Raw genomic sequence first — 24,525 nt, 5'->3', positions numbered from 1 at the left:
TGGTGCCCCCACGCGGTGCGAGTCACGGCGCGAGGGAGACACGAGACGAATTGCTGCTGCTGCGTAGCGCGTCCGCCTCCTCGCCGAGTTGCGAGTCAATGAATTGGTCGATTATTTATTTATTTTAAAGTGTTAATTGCTGTAGCGCCTCTAGTGGCTGGCGGGTGTTCCTGCAAAACTAGTGACGTCATAAAGAGAAAATAATCGATTGTAATTGATTAATCGATGCGTCCTTGCTGCCCTACTTTGTGTGTAGGCTGCGCGTTAGGTGCAAATCTCACCACCACCAATCATCATCGCCACCACGAGCCTTCATGTCACTCACGTCGCGTCGGATTCAGGTTTCACCGGATCGGTTGTCCGATGACGGAATTTACGGGACACGTGACACGCGCGCGTGTGTGTACACACGTGTCCATAACGCCGGCCAATAGCGTTGATGGTTTGATTAAATTATTCAAGTCAAGTCGATGATGCCTCCCTTTTCAAATGAGGAATTTGGGTGGCACCCTTCTGACGATCCCATTGGTAGAAATGCCACGTTACTATGGCGGGAGTGGCAGTCTGTCCAGCGGGGGGAGGTGGTGGTGTGGGAGGTGCCGCTACTAACAGCACTTGCCCCCAGTCTGTTAGAGGCTACACGGGGGATCTTTGTCTTTGGCCAGCGATCTCAACCGCCACAGCACGCCCTTAAATCGGGCCATCCATCACAAGAAATCTAACTGCACGTTCCCCGGCAAATATCCACGAGGTCACAATTGTCGGGGTCTTGACAAAGCGACGACCGCGGAGTGGCGGCCAAGGAGGGGAGAGGCGGCGTCCGAAGACACTCGTCCGCTGCGGAGACGGAGCGACGAAATCCGCGCGTGCGCAGGGACTCGATGGGTTGTCACGCCGCAGCATTGTTACATTTTATTTTTACCTACGTGACTTTACCGAAAAAACCTAAGAGTACGAATCCTTGCAGTCACGAAAGCTTCAAATCTAGAATAAACATGGAGACGGGTTGGTGAAGCCTTCGTTCAGCAGCGAGATGTTCACTACCTCGCGTGGTATTCTTAGTCTTAATGAGGACGCGGTCTTTCCGACAGCTCTGTTCTTCACCTGAGGACGGCTGCTTGTGTTGTGGCCGAAACGTCGTGAGAATTTTATTGTTTTATTTTTCTTATTTTATTATTTCCCTTCAACGTGACTTTACCGAAAGATTCAAGAATATGAATCCCTGCAGTCACGAAAGCTTTACATCGAAATTTACCTCGCCTGGTATACAGGAGGCCGTGGGTTCGATTCCGACCCCGACGCCTGCTGTATATTTGAAGTTTGCGTGTTGCCACGTGGATTTTTCTCCGGGTCCTCCGGTTTTTTCCCTACCCACTTAGAATTAACATCACGCCTTTAGAGTATTTTGGCCGCTTTACATTTCCACGTGATGATGAGCCACTTCGTTGAACTTTCATTTGTGATGTCCAGGTCGCTTCTGAAAAGGAGCTACATCGCTCAGTGGGACTTGCCTGATACAATGGTCATCGTAGTAAATCGACGACCCCATAGTTGGTGATGATTTTGGATTCTCTCGTCTATACACGAAGCAAGCACATCAACCAATTCTGGTGGAAACTCCTATCGGTTTTATTTCAATAGCTCCTACAAACAACATATATTACCATCATTAAACATCATTTATTATCATTTAACATCGCCTCACTTCGTTTACCATAATTTACCCTCGTCAAATCAAACAAGAGGGCGACCCTCCGCATCTCCCTTTGTGGCCCTGAGCCCGAGGCGCACGCCTCCCCAGCCGCTGCACCCAGTGCCGACGATCCCAGCAGCACGAGCAGCTGCACGTGTAGCAGCTGCACGTGTAGCAGCTGCACGTGTAGTAGCTGCACGTGTAGTAGCTGCACGTGTAGTAGCTGCACGTGTAGCTACTACACGTGTAGCAGCTGCACGTGTAGCAGCTGCACGTGTAGCAGCTGCACGTGTAGCTGCTACACGTGTAGCAGCTGCTACACGTGTAGCAGTTGCACGTGTAGCAGCTGCACGTGTAGCTGCTACACGTGTAGTAGCTGCACGTGTAGCTACTACACGTGTAGCAGCTGCACGTGTAGCAGTTGCACGTGTAGCAGCTGCACGTGTAGCTACTACACGTGTAGCAGCTGCACGTGTAGCAGCTGCACGTGTAGCTACTACACGTGTAGCAGCTACACGTGTAGCAGCTGCACGTGTAGTAGCTGCACGTGTAGTAGCTGCACGTGTAGTAGCTGCACGTGTAGTAGCTACGGGCCCCGCACTCTCAAGGGCCGAGCGCCAAATGCTTTCAAGCTATCAATTCCGCTTCAGTGATTCTGCACTTGCTCTATTACCAAACCGCCTTCAACTTTTATGAATGACTGGGTGTGTAAGGTTAGCGATTTGTCGTATCATCGGGCGGTATAGCAAATTAAAACATACCATTACTTTATTATGCCAGTAAAAAATTGTCTTTTAATGTGTTTCTTTTATTTAGAGCCCCTTTATAACATCATGCTACAGGCCCCACGCGAGCTTCATCCGGCACTGGCTGCACCTCCTCAGCTGCTGACCCCGAGCCGGGGACTTGAACTCGTGACTTCCGGATCACGAGTCAGCTGCTCTGACCACAGCGACGCGCGCGCACATTGTCGTGTCAACCCAGGCCCCGAGGATGCTCGGGGCAGCTTCGAGAGAAACGTCGCGGATCTCACCGCTGAATGTGGCCGTGAGGCTCGTCCCCCGCACCTCGCCGCTGAGCGAGGTGAACAAACTATAGCAGAGCTGTCAGCCCACGCGGTTTACCCCGTATTCTTGCACAGGGAAATTGAGTCCATACGTCACACACAGCCGTTTCAACACGGGGAACATATTGTTTGTCTATTTGTTTGTGTTTCTCCCTTGTGATGGGACTTTGTAGGATGAACCTTGAGATTTATAAATGGCACGGGGTGACCAATACGGTCTGAATTGGTCTGTAATAAGGCAGGGGCACTGATAAGGGGTTGACAGGTTTGCTATCGTCGGCACGTCATGAAACGTCTGCACACCACGTGACAATTCATTTGCTTGGCCGTGTCGTGTGGTGGGGAGGTTCTTACGAGATAAATCTGGCCAGATCGCTTCGTGGCCTCACCCGAAAAATATCTTATTATGAATCAAACCATCTGGTGTGTTGTGAGACAAATTTTAAAAAAACATGACGGACTGCCGCCCTTGAGGTCATCGCCACTCCGGGTGACAAACGCGGACACCCAGGACAGGGCATCGCGCTCCCAGAAGGCAGCATCGCAACGCCAGTGGTTCCTCCTCACTCTTCATCTCGTTTCACCGACCAAAACTCAGAAATTTCTCGACGCTGCGATAGAAGAAGGCCCAGAACCCCAGCTGAGATGGTGTCCTTGAGCGGGGAGGGGCCTGGGACGAGGGCTCGCCCCTGGTGCTCCTCCTTGGAATTTGGAGAAAGGAGGAGAGTTGTGGAGGTGGTGGTTGTGGTGCTTGTATGCAGTTGAGTTTATAGCCTCCTCAACCAGGAGCCACGTGGTGGTCAAATGAGACCCCTGCTGAGAAGCTGATCCTTGAGTTGGTTGAAAATCTGCAGTTGCTGCTCGGGCTTCAACGTCAGGAGTTGCTGAATAATCTTATTCACGTTTGGAGCCCTGCGGGGGAGAAGCAGAGGTGGCGACACACCATCAGCGTCGTTGTCACCAGAGGTTCAACTGTTCAAATCCAGCGGCCCCCCCCGAAATCAACCCCCTTGCCGTACTCCCATCGCACCCTGGCAAGCCAGGAGGTGGGTGCCCTGGCCACCCACAGGTGGTAAGTGAGGGAGTCTCGACAGCCGGTGAGTGACCCCCACCCCGACCTCCGTCACTTTCCCGGGGGGCCCCCTCTGCTGGGTAGGGGAGGTGGTGCGGCGCCCTCACCGGATGAAGGTGCTGATGTAGACGTGCGTGAAGGTGCCCACCACGTACTGGCAGTCCAGGCGGTCCACGATGCCGCCGTGGCCCGGGATGCTGCTCGAGAAGTCCTGCAGGCCGCACCACGTGATCACTACGGTCACCACGGCAACCGCAACCACCACGGCCATTACCACGCACACATACACGTGCGTGTGTGTGCGTGACGCACACACACGCACGTGTATGTGTGCGTGCGTGTGCGTGCGTGTGCGTGACGCACACCAAGTGGAGAGCGGTGGTACATTGACTAGCGGTGCACTACAAAAGTCTGGCGACCCAAGTTCGATTCCTGGTCACGACCTATAACAGTGGTGAATATTTTAACTGGTTCTAGGCCTCCCCTAGGTCGACTCAGCCTTAAACGAGAACCTGGTGCGGTGTGTAAACATCGCCACTGGAGAGACGAAGCCGGCCGAGCGTGGTGCTGGCCACCCACCCCCTCGTGTGCCGTGTCGGCCTTCATAGGTGCTCTCTAACAGCACTTGCCCCAAGTCTGTTACAGGCTATACGGGGGATCTTTGTCTTTGCGTCGCACACCTTGATCTGGAAGGCGCGCTTGAAGCCGCTGGCAAAGAACCCCCCAAAGGGGCCGACGAGAGACGCGAAGGAGGAGAGGGCGAGAGCGTGCAGCTGGAACGGGTAGAGCCAGAGGCTCTCCTAGGGACACGCGGACATGGGGAGACAGTCAGTCACACGGAGACAAAACATTGACAAAGATCCCCCGGAAAGCCTTAACAGACTGTTGGGGCAAGTGCTGTTAACGAGCACAACCGATGAAGGCCGGCACGGCGCACGAGGGGGTGGGTGGCCAGCACCACGCTCGGCCGCCTTTGTCTCTTCAGTGGCGATGTTTACACACCGCACCAGGTACTCATTTGAGGCTGAGTCGATCTAGGGGAGGCTCAGGACCGGTGCAGACAATCGTCACCGGTGTTGGCCGTGAGCGGTCCCCGGGTTCGTAGAGCAGCGCGCTAACCGCGACACTACCCACAGCACACACAGATAGACACATACACAGGTAGACACACACACAGGTAGACACACACACAGGTAGACACACACACAGGTAGACACACACACAGGTAGACACACACACATAGATAGACACACACACGTAGATAGACACACACACACACATAGCCACACACACACACAGATAGCCACACACACACACAGATAGACACACACACACAGATAGACACACACACACAGGTAGACACACACACACACACAGATAGACACACAGATATATAAATACACAGACAAACACAAAGACCCCCCCTCCCGTCACCCCCCCCCCCCCCGACGGTGCTCACGATGCCGGTGAGGTGTTGCAGCAGCGCCGGCGCGTGGTAGCGCGTGAGCCGGAACGTCTCCGAGGGCTCGCACTCCATGATGAACGCTGCCGCCCTCGCCGCCGTCCCGCCACTCGGCTCCACGGCGCACACGAAGTAGCGGTGCCCGCACAGCACGTGGGAGAGCTGCCCCCCACACACACAGAGACACACACACAGTGACACACACACAGTGACACACACACACACAGTGACACACACACACACAGTGACACACACACACACAGTGACACACACACACAGTGACACACACACACAGTGACACACACACACAGTGACACACACACACAGTGACACACACACACACAGTGACACACACACACAGTGACACACACACACAGTGACACACACACACAGTGACACACACACACAGTGACACACACACACAGTGACACACACACAGTGACACACACACACAGTGACACACACACACAGTGACACACACACAGACATACAGTGACACACACAGAGACACACAGAGACACACACACAGACACACAGTGACACACACACACACAGTGACACACACACACACAGTGACACACACACACAGACACACAGAGACACACACACACAGTGACACACACAGTGACACACACAGTGACACACACACAGTGACACATAGACAGTGACACACACACACAGTGACACACACAGAGACACACAGAGACATACAGAGACATAGACAGTGACACACACACAGTGACACACACACAGTGACACAGACACACAGTGACACAGACACACAGTGACACACACACAGTGATACACACACAGTGACCCACACACAGTGACACACAGACAGAAGGCCCCCCACCACCACCCCCGTGTAGCCCCCCACAGGCCAGTAGTGGCGAGTGCGCTCCGAGCGAGCGGCACACGCGAGGGGTCGGGTTTGGCCAGATCCACTCCCAGCCGCCTTTGTCTCTCCAGTGCTGGATGTTCACGCACCGCTCGAGGTACGGATTTTCAAGGCAGAATCGCCGCAAATGTTGAACCCAGAGGCGGCCGGGCGTGGAACTGGCCGCTGGGTTCAGAGTGCGGGGCGCTAACCGCTGCACCGCCGCTCTCCTTTGTCGTGCGGCAGGAACAGCGCACAGGCGCAGTGCGCTGTGCGCGAGCGCCTATTAAGGTCGTGGGTATTGTACGGGCAGAAGGAAGGAAGCGACAGCGAGGTGCGGTGACATCGGCGGACACGAGCCACGGTGGTTGGCCACCAGCGGACAGAGACTGGGACACGCACGCGGCCGGCTGCTCTCTCACCAGGATTCCAAACACGAGTGTCGAGATGTAGCCGCCGACGAATCCTTCCCACGTCTTCTTGGGCGATACCTGGGGGACGCGTCCACTCCTCGTTAGCGACGGGCTTGCCGAGTTTCACCAACAGACTCAACTCCTCCACCTGGGAATCCCCGTGAGATGGGACACGGCGCGCACGGGTGTCCAGGGTCCCAGGTGATGCGCGCACGCGCAGCCGACATGCGATGATGAAGGCGCGCAAGACAGTTACATCTCTGACTTGCAGAGCACGAGGTGTGTACACGGGGAACATCGCGCCCAGTCACGCACACGCATGAACGCGTGCACACACACACGTGAACACGCACGCACAGTGCCCGCTCGCTGCACTGGCTGTGATCGTGGTCAGGCGGTTTTCGTTCATCTTGGTCACAAATTACCGGACACTGCCAAAAACCGTGCCGAAGTTTTTGCTTGTACCGAACCAATGATCCTGAAATTATTAATTCCCAGAAGGGCCGTGCATGTTGTATAACACGCAGTAGGCTTTCGCGACCAATATTATCCACAATAAAGGTTGTTTTTTGGGTTAGATCGCGTGAATATAAATGTGCTCACGTGGTAACTAATTGGCAAGTTTTGTTCACGTGACGAACCTCACCGATTGGCTGTCGGGTGGTGGCGGGTTTATTTACGCAATCTAACCTCGAAAACACCTTTACAAGGGATGTGTAAATCAGACTGTGTAGTAAGTGGAGAGAAGGAGACGTCAAGGGGACGTAGAGGAGACGTGAAGGAAACGTGAAGGACACATGAAGGAGCCGAGTTGTCCGCTTGGCCAGGAACGAGCAGTCCCGTAATGAAGGCGACCGACGAGGGTGATCCGTCCCGTCGCCGTGGGGCTTCTGTGACCCTCACCTTGATGAGGGGCGTCCTCCCGAAGAAGAATCCGAAGATGTAGGCAGCGATGTCGTTACAGATCACCACACACATGGGGAACACGAACCTGGGGGCAAGTTGGCGGTCTCAGGCCGGTCACCAATGACTCGCATACAGACCCACGGACTTACATTGAGACCCACTAACTTACGCAGATATCCACTGACTTGCACAGAAACCCACTGACTTACAAAGAGACCCATTGACTTAGAGACCCACTAACTTACACAGATATCCATTGACTTACACAGATACCCACTAACTTACACAGAGACCCACTGACTCGCATGCAGACCCACTTACATACAGACCCACGGACTTACATAGAGACCTACTAACTTACACAGAGACCCAGGTACTTACACAGAAACCCACTGAATTACACAGATATCCACTGACTTACATAGAGACCCATTGACTTACACAGAGACCCACTGACTTACACAGACCCACTGACTTACACAGAGACCCATTGACTTACACAGAGACCTACTAACTTACTCAGAGACCCACTGACTTACACAAAGACCCACTAACTTACACAGAGACCCACAGCCTTATTCAAAGACACACTGAGTTACACAGAGACCCATGGACTTGCATAAAGACACTTAGGCTCACTTAGAGATGCATAGACACAACTTAGAGATGTATAGACACAACTTAGAGATGCATAGACACAACTTAGAGATGCATAGACACAACTTAGAGATGCATAGACACAACTTAGAGATGCATAGACACAACTTAGAGATGCATAGACACAACTTAGAGATGCATAGACACAACTTAGAGATGCACAGACTGAGTTGCGATTAAACTTGGTTCTCAGGAGAAGCGCAGTTGATGATCTCGGCCCAGCAGCCACCAATGACCGCACACAACAAAAACACCACATCGTACAACAACCACATGTGGCGCTCCACCTAATGTGGTTTCCCCTTTCACCTCTGAGAATTACAACTTCGGATCAGCTGCCACGCGACGGACACGAATCTCGGTGGCGGGGGGCAGGTGGGAGAGTGCCGCTCCCTGCTCTGGGGACCGGAGGCCACCGTTCACTCGCATTGATCATCGAGCAGAGTGGCGCTCAGTGCGGAGGGCAATTCCAAAGGGCCACACACGTGGAGCGCTGCGCAATGGGGAGAGACTGCGGGGCAGAGGGAGAGGCGTGAGTTCTGGGCTGCCCCGGTGCTCACCAGATCATGCCCTCGAAGAGGTTGTGAATGACGAGGTGAGACTGGGTCACGATGAGCAGGAGCGTGATGTGCGTCCAGCCAAACTGCACAAAAGAAACGACAAAGATCGCCCCGTGTGTGTCGTCTGTGACGGACTGCGGGGGCAAGTGCCGTTAGCGAGCACCCCCTATGAAGGCCGGCACGGCACGGCACACGAGAGGGGGTGGGTGGCCAACACCACGCCCGACCGCCTTTGTCTCCCCAGTGGCGATGTTTACACACCGCACCAGGTACTCATTTGATGTCGAGTCGACCTAGGAGAGGCCCAAGACCGGTTCAGATAATCGTCACCGGTGTTGGCCGTGAGCGGCAATCGAACTCGGGTGGCCGGGTTGGTAGGCGCGGCGCGTGAACCGCTACACCACCGCAGACACAAACAGCCAAAGCCACGCAGACAGGCAAGGTGCTGTGTGTCTCTAGGCAGGCAAGGTGCTGTGTGTCTCTAGGCAGGCAAGGTGCTGTGTGTCTCTAGGCAGGCAAGGTGCTGTGTGTCTCTAGGCAGGCAAGGTGCTGTGTGTCTCTAGGCAGGCAAGGTGCTGTGTGTCTCTAGGCAGGCAAGGTGCTGTGTGTCTCTAGGCAGGCAAGGTGCTGTGTGTCTCTAGGCAGGCAAGGTGCTGTGTGTCTCTAGGCAGGCAAGGTGCTGTGTGTCTCTAGGCAGGCAAGGTGCTGTGTGTCTCTAGGCAGGCAAGGTGCTGTGTGTCTCTAGGCAGGCAAGGTGCTGTGTGTCTCTAGGCAGGCAAGGTGCTGTGTGTCTCTAGGCAGGCAAGGTGCTGTGTGTCTCTAGGCAGGCAAGGTGCTGTGTGTCTCTAGGCAGGCAAGGTGCTGTGTGTCTCTAGGCAGGCAAGGTGCTGTGTGTCTCTAGGCAGGCAAGGTGCTGTGTGTCTCTAGGCCTGGGTGCTGCTTCGTCCACACACGCCAGACACAGACCGCAGAATTGAGTGAGTGAGCGAGAGTGTGACTGAGTGAGCGAGAGTGTGACTGAGTGAGCGAGAGTGTGACTGAGTGAGCGAGAGTGTGACTGAGTGAGCGAGAGTGTGACTGAGTGAGCGAGAGTGTGACTGAGTGAGCGAGAGTGTGACTGAGTGAGCGAGAGTGTGACTGAGTGAGCGAGAGTGTGACTGAGTGAGCGAGAGTGTGACTGAGTGAGCGAGAGTGTGACTGAGTGAGCGAGAGTGTGACTGAGTGAGCGAGAGTGTGACTGAGTGAGCGAGAGTGTGACTGAGTGAGCGAGAGTGTGACTGAGTGAGCGAGAGTGTGACTGAGTGAGCGAGAGTGTGACTGAGTGAGCGAGAGTGTGACTGAGTGAGCGAGAGTGTGACTGAGTGAGCGAGAGTGTGACTGAGTGAGCGAGAGTGTGACTGAGTGAGCGAGAGTGTGACTGAGTGAGCGAGAGTGTGACTGAGTGAGCGAGAGTGTGACTGAGTGAGCGAGAGTGTGACTGAGTGAGCGAGAGTGTGACTGAGTGAGCGAGAGTGTGACTGAGTGAGCGAGAGTGTGACTGAGTGAGCGAGAGTGTGACTGAGTGAGCGAGAGTGTGACTGAGTGAGCGAGAGTGTGACTGAGTGAGCGAGAGTGTGACTGAGTGAGCGAGAGTGTGACTGAGTGAGCGAGAGTGTGACTGAGTGAGCGAGAGTGTGACTGAGTGAGCGAGAGTGTGACTGAGTGAGCGAGAGTGTGACTGAGTGAGCGAGAGTGTGACTGAGTGAGCGAGAGTGTGACTGAGTGAGCGAGAGTGTGACTGAGTGAGTGAGAGTGTGACTGAGTGAGCGAGAGTGTGACTGAGTGAGCGAGAGTGTGACTGAGTGAGTGAGAGTGTGACTGAGTGAGCGAGAGTGTGACTGAGTGAGTGAGAGTGTGACTGAGTGAGCGAGAGTGTGACTGAGTGAGCGAGAGTGTGACTGAGTGAGTGAGTGGGTTAGTGATTGAGTGCGAGTGGCTGCACGAGTAAGTGATTGACTGAGTGACTGAGTGACTGGATGAGTCAACGACTGTAAGTGACTGGATGAGTGAGTGACTGAGTGACTGGATGAGTGACTGGATGAGTGACTGGATGAGTGAGTGACTGAGTGACTGAGTAACTGGATGAGTGAGTGACTGGATGAGTGAGTGAATGAGTGACTGGATGAGTGACTTGATGAGTGACTGAGTGACTGGATGAGTGAGTGAGCGACTGGATGAGGGAGTGGATGAGTGAGCGAGTGACTGAGTGAGCGAGTGACTGGATGAGTGAGTGACTGAGTGACTGGATGAGTGACTGGATGAGTGACTAGATGAGTCGGTTACTAGATGAGTGAGTGAGCGACTGAGCGGAGCTCACCATGAAGAACTGCAATCTGGTGTAACGCTTCACCAGACTCAGCACAAACATGCACAGCCCTACACACAACAACAACAACAGCAGCTTGACACGTAGGCTTTCGAGAACAATATTATCCTTTCGCGACCTGTTAAAACTATTAAAAAATACCGTACATTGCGGGAGTAACTGATAAACTAGCCAGATGTTTGGAAAAACCAAACAGCCGAGTCAGATTTGGCACTGTACATCAAATGCAGAAATTAATGTCTGGTACAAAAGATGTAATGCCGATGCTATCAACAGAAGGTGTGTACCGGATTAACTGCACGTGTGGCAAATGTTATGTTGGGCAAAGAGGACGAACGATCAGCACGAGACGAAAAGAACATCAGAGAAATATAAAATTATCCCAAATGCAACCGTCAGTAGTTGTAGAACACGCGTGCCAACAAGGACACTCATGAAGTTCGGTGCGAAACTAGCTACTATTGGCCAAGACAATTTAGAGCATCTATCGAAATTAAAAAATATAATAATGTTAACCGTTCGGATAGCTACAGACTTAGTGCTGCTTGGAAGAAAATCATCAAATACTACATTGTTTAAATCCATGCCTATACAGGTCACCATACTGCCATAGGGATTACCGTTGAAATTTTACAGGTACGGCTAGTTTAGTACACACAATCTACAGGATGTACAATAACAATGGCCTTGCAGAATGTGCATGCATAACGTACGTTAATGACCATACAAATAACCCAAACGGCAATGGATGCCCATTGTCATTCATATGCATTCATTAACCCCTTCCCCCCCCCCCCCAACTTCACTCAAGAACAAATCTGGCTGTCGCCTGATGAAGCTCGTTGTAATTACTGGCGAAACGTCGTCCTCAGATTGTGAATGTTGTGGCTTGGCTCTCCAACATAACGGTTAATGCTGTATTAGTGACGAATTGGCCACGTTCTGTTTACGTGACAACCCTTACTAGTTGGCTGTGTCGGATGGTGGCGGGTTTAACGATACATTCATATATTTACGCGATCCAACCCAAAAAACCTGTTCTGAACAACAACATCAATGTCTTTTGGGTAATAAATAACAACATTGCGTCATTGTGGAGGAGATAACGAACAGCATAACGCAGCCCAGCGGTAGCTCGTTCACCACTATTCTAGAGGCTCGCGGCTCGAATCCGGCTGGCCTCCCTGGATAATATTTCTGGTGAATTAACCGTAAAAATACTAGACGCCGCCTGCTTCACAGTGCACCGGCGACGTCATTCTAAACGCCTCGTAAAGTCCCTGCAGTGGGCAGCAGGTGAGGGCCAGCGGAGGCCGCGAGCCTCACAAGGGGAGAGACCCGGGACACGCAAAGACGTCCGCAAGCAGACGCCGGAGGAACCGCCCAACGCAGAGCTAAACGACACGGCGGACGAGACCGGTGGAGCGGAGCGGAGCGCGCACCTGCCAGGTAGAGCATGAATGAGATGAAGCGGTGGTAGCGCATGAGCATGCGCACCGTGCCGCCCAGGTTCAACTCCGTGGAGAAGTAGTCGACCACCGTCTCCCCGTAGCAGAAGTAGTTGGCGCACAGCAGGAAGTACCTGGGGCAGAGCGCGAGCGGTTACGGGGACGGCGCCGGCAACCCCCGCACCCGAGCTTCCTCCTCGGGCTCCCAACCCGTCCCCCACCTCCGCCTGCTCGCCGGGTGTTATGCGTCGCAGGGAGCAGCTGCCACCGGGGGTGCCCCTCGAATCGTGACGAGGCGATGCAAGTCGCTCGCCACGTGTGGGAGCGCTCCATCAAAATGAATGGCTCTCGTCGTTATTACTGTGACGACGACGACGACGACGACAACGATGACGACGACGATGACAACGATGACGACGATGACGACTATGACGACGACGACAATGACGACAATGACGAGAAAAATGATGACGACGATGACGACGACGACAATGACGACGATGGCGACAATGGCGACAATGGCGACGACGACAATGACGACGATGTACTCACCAGCTGAGACAGCGGAACCAGGGCAGCTTGTAGGAGTTGTAGACCACGTACCCGATCCCAATGATCTCGTGGAAGCACTTGGCCTGCAGCACCAAGACCTGCGCACGCGGCAGGCGACCAGAGACAAGCAACAACACACGGCAACCGTTTCCAACGCGGCGACGACGACGAGCCAAGAGCAGTTCCCTCCACCGCGGCTCTCGCGGCGTCTCGCCGCCACCGCACGAGGCCCGCAACTCGGCCGCGGCTCGAGCCCTCCCGCTGCTGCCACGGCCACGTCTGGGGTGGGGCTCCCCCCGGCTCCTGCCTCGCACCGCTGCACCGCGGCGATCGACGCTCCGATCGCTCACCCGGCGGTCGGTCGCCTCCCCGTGGTGGTTTACTGCTTTCCGCGAACTTCGCTTGGTGATTTTCTCTACCCCATGTTGAGGACTCGGTCCACCAGGCTCCCACTACAGGCCTGTCCTCAGGTGATTGCTGTCGTTATCACTCCACCTGCTTACCCAGGAAAGCCTCGTGGCACCTTGCCAGGAGGGTCGGGCCGAGTAATTGCGGCTGCCTAGTGTGAAGCGTCATGGCGAACACCCCCCACCCCCCCCCCCCCCCGGATGCTGAGGAAGCCAGTTCCACTCATCGCCATGGCGATAAGCGGACCCCAGCTCCGCTCATCGCCATGGAGATGAGGACGCCAGCTCCACTCTTCGCCATGGCGATGAGAACCCCGCCTCCGCCCATCGCCATGGCGATAATGATGCCGGCTATGTTAATCGCCATGGAGATGAGGACACCAGCTCCGCTAATCGCCATGGCGATGAGGACCCCGGTTCCGCTAATCACCATGGCGATGAGGCCGATCGGCCCAGTGTAGATGAGCAGCCAGTAGGAGGAGAACATCGCGAATCCCAGAATGCTCCGCACGCACATGTTCCTCCACCTGGAGAGGAGAAGCCACAAGGACATCGCTGTGTACACGGAGGCTTCCGCAGCCGATATCGCGATGCACGGTTCACTTCAGGGTTAGTCCACGCAACGATGTAATCATCAAATTCGTGTGGTAAAACCCTCCACCACCCGACACAGCCAAACTCATTAAACGGCCGTGCGTGCCGGCGATTTCCGCGTCAAACCGCTCTTGTTTCAAGAATGGTTCTCACGGCCAAAGTTCAGTTTCGTGCGGACGCGAAGGCGTCCCGACGATGCTTGACGCAGTTTGCGAGAGAGACGTCATTCTCTGGTCGCTGAGGCGGCTGTGAGACTCGCTCTGCAGCTCGTCGGTGGACGCCGATGTGACGACGACATGGGGGGGGGGGGGGGGCATTTCGTTAAACGCTCGCAGTCTCTTTACTGGTGTGGCTGTGTCGGGTGGTAGTGGCGGGGGGGGGTTCCTAAAGACACAGATCTGGTCGAGTCGTTACCGAACCCAACGTCCGTCATCAATCAGAAGAGCACGTAGTAGGCTCCCTCGACCAATATAATCCAATAGCATAAATGTGTCGTTAAACCCGCCACCACCCGACACAGCCAACTAGTAAGGGTTGTCACGTAAACAGAGCGTGGCCAATTCGTCACTCGTACAGCACTAGCGTGTAGTGTATAGTGTAGTGTATAGTGTAGTGTATAGTAATGTATAGTGTATAGTGCAGTGTATAGTGTAGTGTATAGTGCAGTGTATAGTGTATAGTGCAGTGTATAGTGTAGTGTATAGTAGTGTATAGTGTAGTGTATAGTAGTGTATAGTGTAGTGTATAGTGTAGTGTATAGTAGTGTATAGTGTAGTGTATAGTAGTGTAGTGTATAATAGTGTATAGTCGTGTATAGTGTAGTGTATAGAGTAGTGTATAGTGTAGTGTATAGTAATGTATAGTGTAGTATACTAGTACAGCACTAACCGGTGTGTTGGAGAGCCAAGCCACAACATTTACAATCTGAGTACGACGTTTCGCCAGTAATTACAACTAGCTTCATCAGACAGACAGCCAGATTTGTGGAGAAGTCCACCTGCTTCGTTTTTTACATAAAGGCGTAGATGTGGTGACCACGCTTCTGCGCTCTTGCGCAAAGTGGAGGGGGGGGGGGGGTTAATGAGCCAACGTACATTAACAATAACTGCACTTGCGGCAAATGTTAGGCAAACAGGACGAATGATCAGCACGAGACTAAAGAGACGAAAATAACATCAGAGAAATATTAAATAATCCCAAATGCAACTGTCAGCAGAAACAGAAGACGCGTGCCAACAAGGACACTCAATTGATTTTGATAATGTTGCAGTTCTGTGCAAAATTAGCTACTACTGGCCAAGACTAATGAGAGAATATATAGAAGTTGAAAGAAATAAAAATAACTTTAACCGTTCGGATAGCTACCGTCTTAGTGCTGCGTGGAAGTGAATAATAAAATAAAACATGATTTAAATGCATGCCTACAAAGGGCAGCATACTTCAATCTGGATTACCCTTGGTACGGCTATTTTAATCCCCCCCCCCTCCACGTGGCGCAAGAGCGCAGAAGCGTGGTCACCAGATCTACGCCTGATGAAGCTGGGTGTAATTACTGGCGAAACGTCGTACTCAGATTGTAAATGTTGTGGCTTGGCTCTCCAACACACCGGTTAGTGCTGTACTAGTATACTACACTATACACTACTCTATACACTACACTATACACTACACTATGCACTACACTATACACTACTCTATGCACTACACTATGCACTACACTATGCACTACACTATACACTACACTATGCACTACACTATGCACTACACTATGCACTACACTATACACTACACTATACACTACGCTATACACTACGCTATACACTACACTATACACTACTATACACTACACTATGCACTACACTATGCACTACACTATGCACTACACTATACACTACACTATACACTACACTACACACTACACTATACACTACACTATACACTGCACTATACACTACTATACACTACACTATACACTACTATACACTACACTATACACTACACTATACACTGCACTATACACTACACTATACACTACACTATGCACTAGTGCTGTACTAGTGACGAATTGGCCACGTTCTGTTGACGTGACAACCCTCACTAGTTCGCTGTGTCGGGTGGTGGCGGGTTTTAACGACACATTTATATATTTACGCGATCCAACCCAAAAAAACATCTATTATGAATCAGAATAACGATCCCTTGAGAGTTCCTGTCAAGGACTGCGCAACCGAAAGCGAACGTGCATCTCCACTTTCACCACCTCCACCATGACCACCAAAACAAAGACAAAGATCCCCCGTGTAGCCTTAACAGACTGTTGGGGAAAGTGCTGTTCACGAGCGCCTATGAAGGCCGGAACGGCACACGAGGGGGTGGTTGGCCTACACCACGCCCGACCGCCTTTGTTTCCCCAGTGGCGATGTTTACACACCGCACCAGATACTCATTTGAGGCCGAGTCGACCTAGGCGAGAACCAGGACCGGATCAGACAATCGTCACCGGTGTTGGCCGTGAACGGGAATCGAACTCCGGCAGCGCGCTAACCGCTACACTGCCGCTCCACCATGACCACCACCTCCACCACCTCCACCACCACCACCTCCACCACAGATCTGGTGGTCTCTCAGGGAGGAGTAGAGATAGAGAAAGAGAGATAGAGAGATAGAGAGAGATAGAGAGAGATAGAGAGAGAGAGATAGAGAGAGATAGAGACGCGGCTGCTGCTGCTGGGAGGCCCACCACCCACCTGCTGGAGAGGCCCGACAGGACCCGCGTGAGCACCTCGGGGGTGTTGTCGCCCTGCGCCGCCTCGCGGCCCAGGGGCCCCTCGCGGGCGCCGTGCGGCCCTCCTGCGCCCTGCGGGAGGTGGAGGCGTCGTGAGGAGCGCGGCACGCCCTGGATACTTCACCGATGCGTCATTTTGCGTCGTGTATTCAATCGCTTTGCGGAGCCACAGCTGAACGGAGGGCGTCCTTGGGCAGGTGACCTGCAGGTGACCTGTAGGTGACCTGCAGGTGAGCTGCCCGAGGACATCGGGCAGGTCGCCGGCGCCGATTCAAGCGAGTAAACACGTCCGTCCTCATCAACATCAGACCGTTCATTGGCATCTTGCTCCTGAACCGCGTTGCCTCCATTCGCAATATTGGACGAGAATTGTTTTGTGTTGAGTTTAAACGGCCATTGCAAACTGGTGCAGTGGATAGAGCACGCGGCTCTCACTGCGGGTTGTGGTGAGGGGGGTTGGTGAGGGGGGGTTGGTGAGGGGGGGTTGGTGAGGGGGTTGTGGTGAGGGGGTTGTGGTGAGGGGGTTGTGGTGAGGGGGTTGTGGTGAGGGGGTTGTGGTGAGGGGGTTGTGGTGAGGGGGTTGTGGTGAGGGGGTTGTGGTGAGGGGGTTGTGGTGAGGGGGTTGTGGTGAGGGGGGGTTGGTGAGGGGGGTTGTGGAGAGGGGGGTTGGTGAGGGGGTTGTGGAGAGGGGGTTGTGGTGAGGGGGGTTGGTGAGGGGATTGTGGTGAGGGGGTTGTGGTGAGGGGGTTGTGGTGAGGGGGTTGTGGTGAGGGGGTTGTGGTGAGGGGGGGTTGGTGAGGGGGGTTGTGGAGAGGGGGGTTGGTGAGGGGGTTGTGGAGAGGGGGTTGTGGTGAGGGGGGTTGGTGAGGGGGTTGTGGAGAGGGGGGTTGGGTGAGGGGGGTTGTGGTGAGGGGGGTTGGTGAGGGGGTTGTGGAGAGGGGGGTTGGTGAGGGGGTTGTGGTGAGGGGGTTGTGGTGAGGGGGGTTGGTGAGGGGATTGTGGTGAGGGGGTTGTGGTGAGGGGGTTGTGGTGAGGGGGTTGTGGTGAGGGGGGGTTGGTGAGGGGGGTTGTGGAGAGGGGGGTTGGTGAGGGGGTTGTGGAGAGGGGGTTGTGGTGAGGGGGGTTGGTGAGGGGGTTGTGGAGAGGGGGGTTGGGTGAGGGGGGTTGTGGTGAGGGGGGTTGGTGAGGGGGTTGTGGAGAGGGGGGTTGGTGAGGGGGTTGTGGTGAGGGGGGTTGTGGTGAGGGGGGTTGTGGTGAGGGGGGTTGGTGAGGGGGTTGTGGTGAGGGGGTTGTGGTGAGGGGGGTTGGTGAGGGGGTTGTGGTGAGGGGGTTGTGGTGAGGGGGTTGTGGTGAGGGGGGGTTGGTGAGGGGGGTTGTGGAGAGGGGGGTTGGTGAGGGGGTTGTGGTGAGGGGGTTGTGGTGAGGGGGGTTGGTGAGGGGGTTGTGGTGAGGGGGTTGTGGTGAGGGGGTTGTGGTGAGGGGGTTGTGGTGAGGGGGGGTTGGTGAGGGGGGTTGTGGAGAGGGGGGTTGGTGAGGGGGTTGTGGAGAGGGGGTTGTGGTGAGGGGGGTTGGTGAGGGGGTTGTGGAGAGGGGGGTTGGGTGAGGGGGGTTGGGTGAGGGGGGTTGTGGTGAGGGGGGTTGGTGAGGGGGTTGTGGAGAGGGGGGTTGGGTGAGGGGGGTTGTGGTGAGGGGGGTTGGTGAGGGGGTTGTGGTGAGGGGGTTGTGGTGAGGGGGGGTTGGTGAGGGGGGTTGTGGAGAGGGGGGTTGGTGAGGGGGTTGTGGAGAGGGGGTTGTGGTGAGGGGGGTTGGTGAGGGGGTTGTGGAGAGGGGGGTTGGGTGAGGGGGGTTGTGGTGAGGGGGGTTGGTGAGGGGGTTGTGGAGAGGGGGGTTGGGTGAGGGGGGTTGTGGTGAGGGGGGTTGGTGAGGGGGTTGTGGTGAGGGGGTTGTGGTGAGGGGGTTGTGGTGAGGGGGTTGTGGTGAGGGGGTTGTGGTGAGGGGGGGTTGGTGAGGGGGGTTGTGGAGAGGGGGGTTGGTGAGGGGGTTGTGGAGAGGGGGGTTGGGTGAGGGGGGTTGTGGTGAGGGGGGTTGGTGAGGGGGTTGTGGAGAGGGGGGTTGGTGAGGGGGTTGTGGAGAGGGGGGTTGGGTGAGGGGGGTTGTGGTGAGGGGGGTTGGTGAGGGGGTTGTGGAGAGGGGGGTTGGGTGAGGGGGGTTGTGGTGAGGGGGGTTGGTGAGGGGGTTGTGGAGAGGGGGGTTGGTGAGGGGGTTGTGGTGAGGGGGGTTGTGGTGAGGGGGGTTGTGGTGAGGGGGGTTGGTGAGGGGGTTGTGGTGAGGGGGGTTGGGTGAGGGGGGTTGTGGTGAGGGGGGTTGGGTGAGGGGGTTGTGGTGAGGGGGGTTGGTGAGGGGGTTGTGGTGAGGGGGGTTGGTGAGGGGGTTGTGGTGAGGGGGGTTGTGGTGAGGAGGGTTGTGGTGAGGGAGGTTGTGGTGAGGGAGGTTGTGGTGAGGGGGATGTGGTGAGGGGGTTGTGATGAGGGGGTTGTGGTGAGGGGGGTTGGGTGAGGGGGTTGTGGTGAGGGGGTTGTGGAGAGGGGGGTTGGTGAGGGGGTTGTGGTGAGGGGGTTGTGGTGAGGGGGGTTGGTGAGGGGGTTGTGGAGAGGGGGTTGTGGTGAGGGGGGTTGGTGAGGGGGTTGTGGTGAGGGGGGTTGGGTGAGGGGGGTTGTGGAGAGGGGGGTTGGTGAGGGGGTTGTGGTGAGGGGGGTTGGTGAGGGGGTTGTGGAGAGGGGGTTGTGGTGAGGGGGGTTGGTGAGGGGGTTGTGGTGAGGGGGGTTGGTGAGGGGGTTGTGGAGAGGGGGTTGTGGTGAGGGGGGTTGGTGAGGGGGTTGTGGTGAGGGGGGTTGGTGAGGGGGTTGTGGAGAGGGGGTTGTGGTGAGGGGGTTGTGGTGAGGGGGGTTGGTGAGGGGGGGTTGGTGAGGGGGGGTTGGTGAGGGGGGGTTGGTGAGGGGGTTGTGGTGAGGGGGGTTGGTGAGGGGGTTGGTGAGGGGGTTGGTGAGGGGGTTGTGGAGAGGGGGGTTGGGTGAGGGGGGTTGTGGTGAGGGGGGTTGGTGAGGGGGTTGTGGAGAGGGGGGTTGGTGAGGGGGTTGTGGAGAGGGGGGTTGGGTGAGGGGGGTTGTGGTGAGGGGGGTTGGTGAGGGGGTTGTGGAGAGGGGGGTTGGGTGAGGGGGGTTGTGGTGAGGGGGGTTGGTGAGGGGGTTGTGGAGAGGGGGGTTGGTGAGGGGGTTGTGGTGAGGGGGGTTGTGGTGAGGGGGGTTGTGGTGAGGGAGGTTGGTGAGGGGGTTGTGGTGAGGGGGGTTGGGTGAGGGGGGTTGTGGTGAGGGGGGTTGGTGAGGGGGTTGTGGTGAGGGGGGTTGGTGAGGGGGTTGTGGTGAGGGGGGTTGTGGTGAGGAGGGTTGTGGTGAGGGAGGTTGTGGTGAGGGAGGTTGTGGTGAGGGGGATGTGGTGAGGGGGTTGTGATGAGGGGGTTGTGGTGAGGGGGGTTGGGTGAGGGGGTTGTGGTGAGGGGGTTGTGGAGAGGGGGTTGTGGTGAGGGGGGTTGGTGAGGGGGTTGTGGAGAGGGGGTTGTGGTGAGGGGGGTTGGTGAGGGGGTTGTGGTGAGGGGGGTTGGTGAGGGGGTTGTGGAGAGGGGGTTGTGGTGAGGGGGGTTGGTGAGGGGGTTGTGGTGAGGGGGGTTGGTGAGGGGGTTGTGGAGAGGGGGTTGTGGTGAGGGGGTTGTGGTGAGGGGGGTTGGTGAGGGGGGGTTGGTGAGGGGGGTTGGTGGGGGGGGGTTGGTGAGGGGGTTGTGGTGAGGGGGGGGGGTTGGTGAGGGGGGGTTGGTGAGGGGGTTGTGGTGAGGGGGGTTGGTGAGGGGGGTTGGTGAGGGGGTTGGTGAGGGGGTTGTGGTGAGGGGGTTGGTGAGGGGGGATTGGTGAGGGGGGTTGGTGAGGGGGTTGTGGTGAGGGGGGTTGGGTGAGGGGGGTTGTGGAGAGGGGGGTTGGGTGAGGGGGGTTGTGGAGAGGGGGGTTGGTGAGGGGGTTGTGGAGAGGGGGGTTGGTGAGGGGGTTGTGGTGAGGGGGGTTGGTGAGGGGGTTGTGGTGAGGGGGGTTGGTGAGGGGGTTGTGGTGAGGGGGGTTGGTGAGGGGGTTGTGGTGAGGGGGGTTGGTGATGGGGTTGTGGAGAGGGGGTTGTGGTGAGGGGGTTGTGGTGAGGGGGTTGTGGTGAGGGGGGTTGGTGAGGGGGTTTTGGAGAGGGGGTTGTGGTGAGGGGGTTGTGGTGAGGGGGTTGTGGTGAGGGGGGTTGGTGAGGGGGTTGTGGAGAGGGGGTTGTGGTGAGGGGGTTGTGGTGAGGGGGTTGTGGTGAGGGGGTTGTGGTGAGGGGGTTGTGGTGAGGGGGGTTGGGTGAGGGGGTTGTGGTGAAGGGGTTGTAGTGAGGGGGTTGTGGTGAGGGGTTTGGTGAGGGAATTGTGGTGAGGGGGATTGTGGTGAGGGGGGTTGGTGAGGGGGGGTTGGTGAGGGGGGGTTGGTGAGGGGGGGGTTGGTGAGGGAATTGTGGTGAGGGGGGTTGGTGAGGGGGGGTTGGTGAGGGGGGTTGGTGAGGGGGGGTTGGTGAGGGGGGGTTGGTGAGGGGGGGTTGGTGAGGGGGTTGTGGTGAGGGGGTTGTGGTGAGAGGGTTGTGGTGAGGGGGGGGTTGGTGAGGGGGGGGGGGTTGGTGAGGAGGGGTTGGTGAGGGGGTTGTGGTGAGGGGGGTTGGTGAGGGGGGTTGGTGAGGGGGGTTGGTGAGGGGGTTGTGGTGAGGGGGGTTGGTGAGGGGGGTTGTGGTGAGGGGGGGTTGTGGTGAGGGGGTTGGTGAGGGGGGTTGTGGTGAGGGGGTTGGTGAGGGGGGTTGTGGTGAGGGGGGTTGTGGTGAGGGGGTTGTGGTGAGGGGGTTGTGGTGAGGGGGTTGTGGTGAGGGGGTTGTGGTGAGGGGGTTGGTGAGGGGGGTTGTGGTGAGGGGGTTGTGGTGAGGGGGTTGTGGTGAGGGGGGGTTGGTGAGGGGGGTTGTGGAGAGGGGGGTTGGTGAGGGGGTTGGTGAGGGGGTTGTGGTGAGGGGGGTTGTGGTGAGGGGGGGTTGGTGAGGGGGGTTGTGGTGAGGAGGTTGGTGAGGGGGGTTGTGGTGAGGAGGTTGGTGAGGGGGGTTGGTGAGGGGGGTTGTGGTGAGGGAGGTTGTGGTGAGGGGGGGTTGTGGTGAGGGGGTTGGTGAGGGGGGTTGTGGTGAGGGGGTTGTGGTGAGGGGGTTGTGGTGAGGGGGTTGTGGTGAGGGGGTTGTGGTGAGGGGGTTGTGGTGAGGGGGTTGGTGAGGGGGTTGGTGAGGGGGTTGTGGTGAGAGGGGGTTGGTGAGGGGGGTTAGTGAGGGGGGGTTGTTGAGGGGGGTTGGTGAGGGGGGTTGGTGAGGGGGGTTAGTGAGGGGGGTTGGTGAGGGGGGTTGGTGAGGGGGGTTGGTGAGGGGGGTTGGTGAGGGGGGTTGGTGAAGGGGGTTGGTGAGGGGGTTGTGGTGAGGGGGTTGTGGTGAGCGGGGTTGGTGAGGGGGTTGTGGTGAGGGGGGTTTGTGGTAAGGGGGTTGTGGTGAGGGGGGTTGGTGAGGGGAGTTGGTGAGGGGGGTTGGGTGAGGGGGGGTTGTGGTGAGGGGGGGTTGTGGTGAGGGGGTTGTGGTGAGGGGGTTGGGTGAGGGGGGATTGGTGAGGGGGGTTGGTGAGGGGGGTTGGTGAGGGGGGTTGGGTGAGGGGGGTTGGGTGAGGGGGGATGGGTGAGGGGGTTGTGGTAAGGGTGTTGTGGTGAGGGGGGTTGGTGAGGGGATTTGGTGAGGGGGGTTGGTGAGGGGGTTGTGGTGAGGGGGGTTGGTGAGGGGGTTGTGGTGAGGGGGTTTGTGGTAAGGGGGTTGTGGTGAGGGGGTTGTGGTGAGGGGGGTTGTGGTGAGGGGGGTTGTGGTGAGGGGGGTTGGTGAGGGGGTTGTGGTGAGGGGGGTTGGGTGAGGGGGGTTGGGTGAGGGGGGTTGTGGTGAGGGGGGTTGTGGTGAGGGGGGTTGGGTGAGGGGGTTGTGGTGAGGGGGGTTGGTGAGGGGGTTGTGGTGAGGGGGGTTGGTGAGGGGGTTGTGGTGAGGGGGTTGTGGTGAGGGGGGTTGGGTGAGGGGGGTTGTGGTGAGGGGGGTTAGTGAGGGGGGTTGTGGTGAGGGGGGGTTGTGGTGAGGCGGGTTGGGTGAGGGGGTTGTGTTGAGGGGGGTTGGGTGAGGGGGGTTGTGGTGAGGGGGGTTGTGGTGAGGGGGGTTAGTGAGGGGGGTTGTGGTGAGGGGGGTTGGTGAGGGGGTTGTGGTGAGGGGGTTGTGGTGAGGGGGTTGTGGTGAGGGGGTTGTGGTGAGGGGGTTGTGGTGAGGGGGGTTGGTGAGTGGGTTGTGGTGAGGGGGGTTGTGGTGAGGGGGTTGTGGTGAGGGGGGTTGGGTGAGGGGGTTGTGGTGAGGGGGGTTGGTGAGGGGGGGTTGTGGTGAGGGGGGGTTGTGGTGAGGGGGGTTGGGTGAGGGGGTTGTGGTGAGGGGGGTTGGTGAGGGGGTTGTGTTGAGGGGGGTTGGGTGAGGGGGGTTGTGGTGAGGGGGGTTGGGTGAGGGGGGTTGTGGTGAGGGGGGTTAGTGAGGGGGGTTGTGGTGAGGGGGTTGTGGTGAGGGGGGTTGGTGAGGGGGGTTGTGGTAAGGGGGGTTGTGGTGAGGGGGGTTGGTGAGTGGGTTGTGGTGAGGGGGGTTGGTGAGTGGGTTGTGGTGAGGGGGTTGTGGTGAGGGGGTTGTGGTGAGGGGGTTGTGGTGAGGGGGTTGTGGTGAGGGGGTTGTGGTGAGGGGGGTTGTGGTGAGGGGGGTTAGTGAGGGGGGCTGTGGTGAGGGGGTTGTGGTGAGGGGGGTTTGGTGAGGGGGGTTGTGGTGAGGGGGGTTGGGTGAGGGGGGTTGTGGTGAGGGGGGTTGGTGAGGAGGGTTGTGGTGAGGGGGGTTGGTGAGTGGGTTGTGGTGAGGGGGTTGTGGTGAGGGGGGTTGGGTGAGGGGGTTGTGGTGAGGGGGGGTTGTGGTGAGGGGGGTTGGTGAGGGGGGTTGTGGTGAGGGGGGAGGTTGCATGAGGCCCGTGACCAGGTTGAGTTCCCGCGTGCGAGCAGCAACAGTGGTCCGGATCATTTGCACCACCACCACAACCACTACAACCACCTCCATCACCACAACCACCACCACAACCACCACCATCACCACAACCACCACCACTACAACCACCACAACCACCACAACCATCACCACAACCATCACCACAACCATCACCACCACCACAACCACCACCACAACCACCACAACCACTACAACCACCACCATCACCACAACCACCACCACCACTACCGTCAGCCAGGGTCTATCCACTGCTGGATGAAGGCCTCCCCACCACCGCTGTAATGCGACATTGACCGCCACATCCCCCCCCCTGTTCTGCTCCCATAGCCAACAAACTACAAAGACAAATACCCCCCCCCCTATAGCCCGGCCGCCTTTGTCTCCCCATTGGCGATGTTTACTACACACTACACCAGGTACTCATTTGAGGCCGAGTCGACCTAGGCGAGGATGGCCCAGGACCGGTTCAGA

General features: G+C 57.0%; 1 protein-coding gene across 2 annotated transcripts in view; it reads right to left on the bottom strand.

Annotated features, from left to right (window-relative positions):
• Positions 1–2,293: 2,293 nt before the first annotated feature.
• Positions 2,294–24,525, bottom strand: part of LOC144946613 (phosphatidate cytidylyltransferase 2-like) — a 38,407-nt gene continuing 16,175 nt past the window's right edge. For both annotated transcript variants that reach the window (XM_078875627.1, XM_078875628.1), the window contains exons 3-14: positions 16,820–16,929; positions 13,909–14,005; positions 13,072–13,169; positions 12,514–12,653; positions 11,063–11,121; positions 8,707–8,789; positions 7,487–7,574; positions 6,593–6,661; positions 5,291–5,455; positions 4,512–4,631; positions 3,939–4,042; positions 2,294–3,671 (exon numbers count right to left, since the gene is read on the bottom strand). In XM_078875627.1, coding sequence (XP_078731753.1) covers positions 3,560–3,671; positions 3,939–4,042; positions 4,512–4,631; positions 5,291–5,455; positions 6,593–6,661; positions 7,487–7,574; positions 8,707–8,789; positions 11,063–11,121; positions 12,514–12,653; positions 13,072–13,169; positions 13,909–14,005; positions 16,820–16,929 — 1,245 coding nt within the window. In that variant the 3' untranslated portion in view covers positions 2,294–3,559. The remainder of the gene's footprint in view (positions 3,672–3,938; positions 4,043–4,511; positions 4,632–5,290; positions 5,456–6,592; positions 6,662–7,486; positions 7,575–8,706; positions 8,790–11,062; positions 11,122–12,513; positions 12,654–13,071; positions 13,170–13,908; positions 14,006–16,819; positions 16,930–24,525) is intronic.

This window comes from Lampetra fluviatilis, chromosome 41 (assembly GCF_964198595.1).
Source record: "Lampetra fluviatilis chromosome 41, kcLamFluv1.1, whole genome shotgun sequence".
NCBI classification, from domain to species: domain Eukaryota; kingdom Metazoa; phylum Chordata; class Hyperoartia; order Petromyzontiformes; family Petromyzontidae; genus Lampetra; species Lampetra fluviatilis.
The sequence above is the reverse complement of the archived record's forward strand: the minus strand, read 5'-3'. Positions and strand labels throughout refer to the sequence as shown.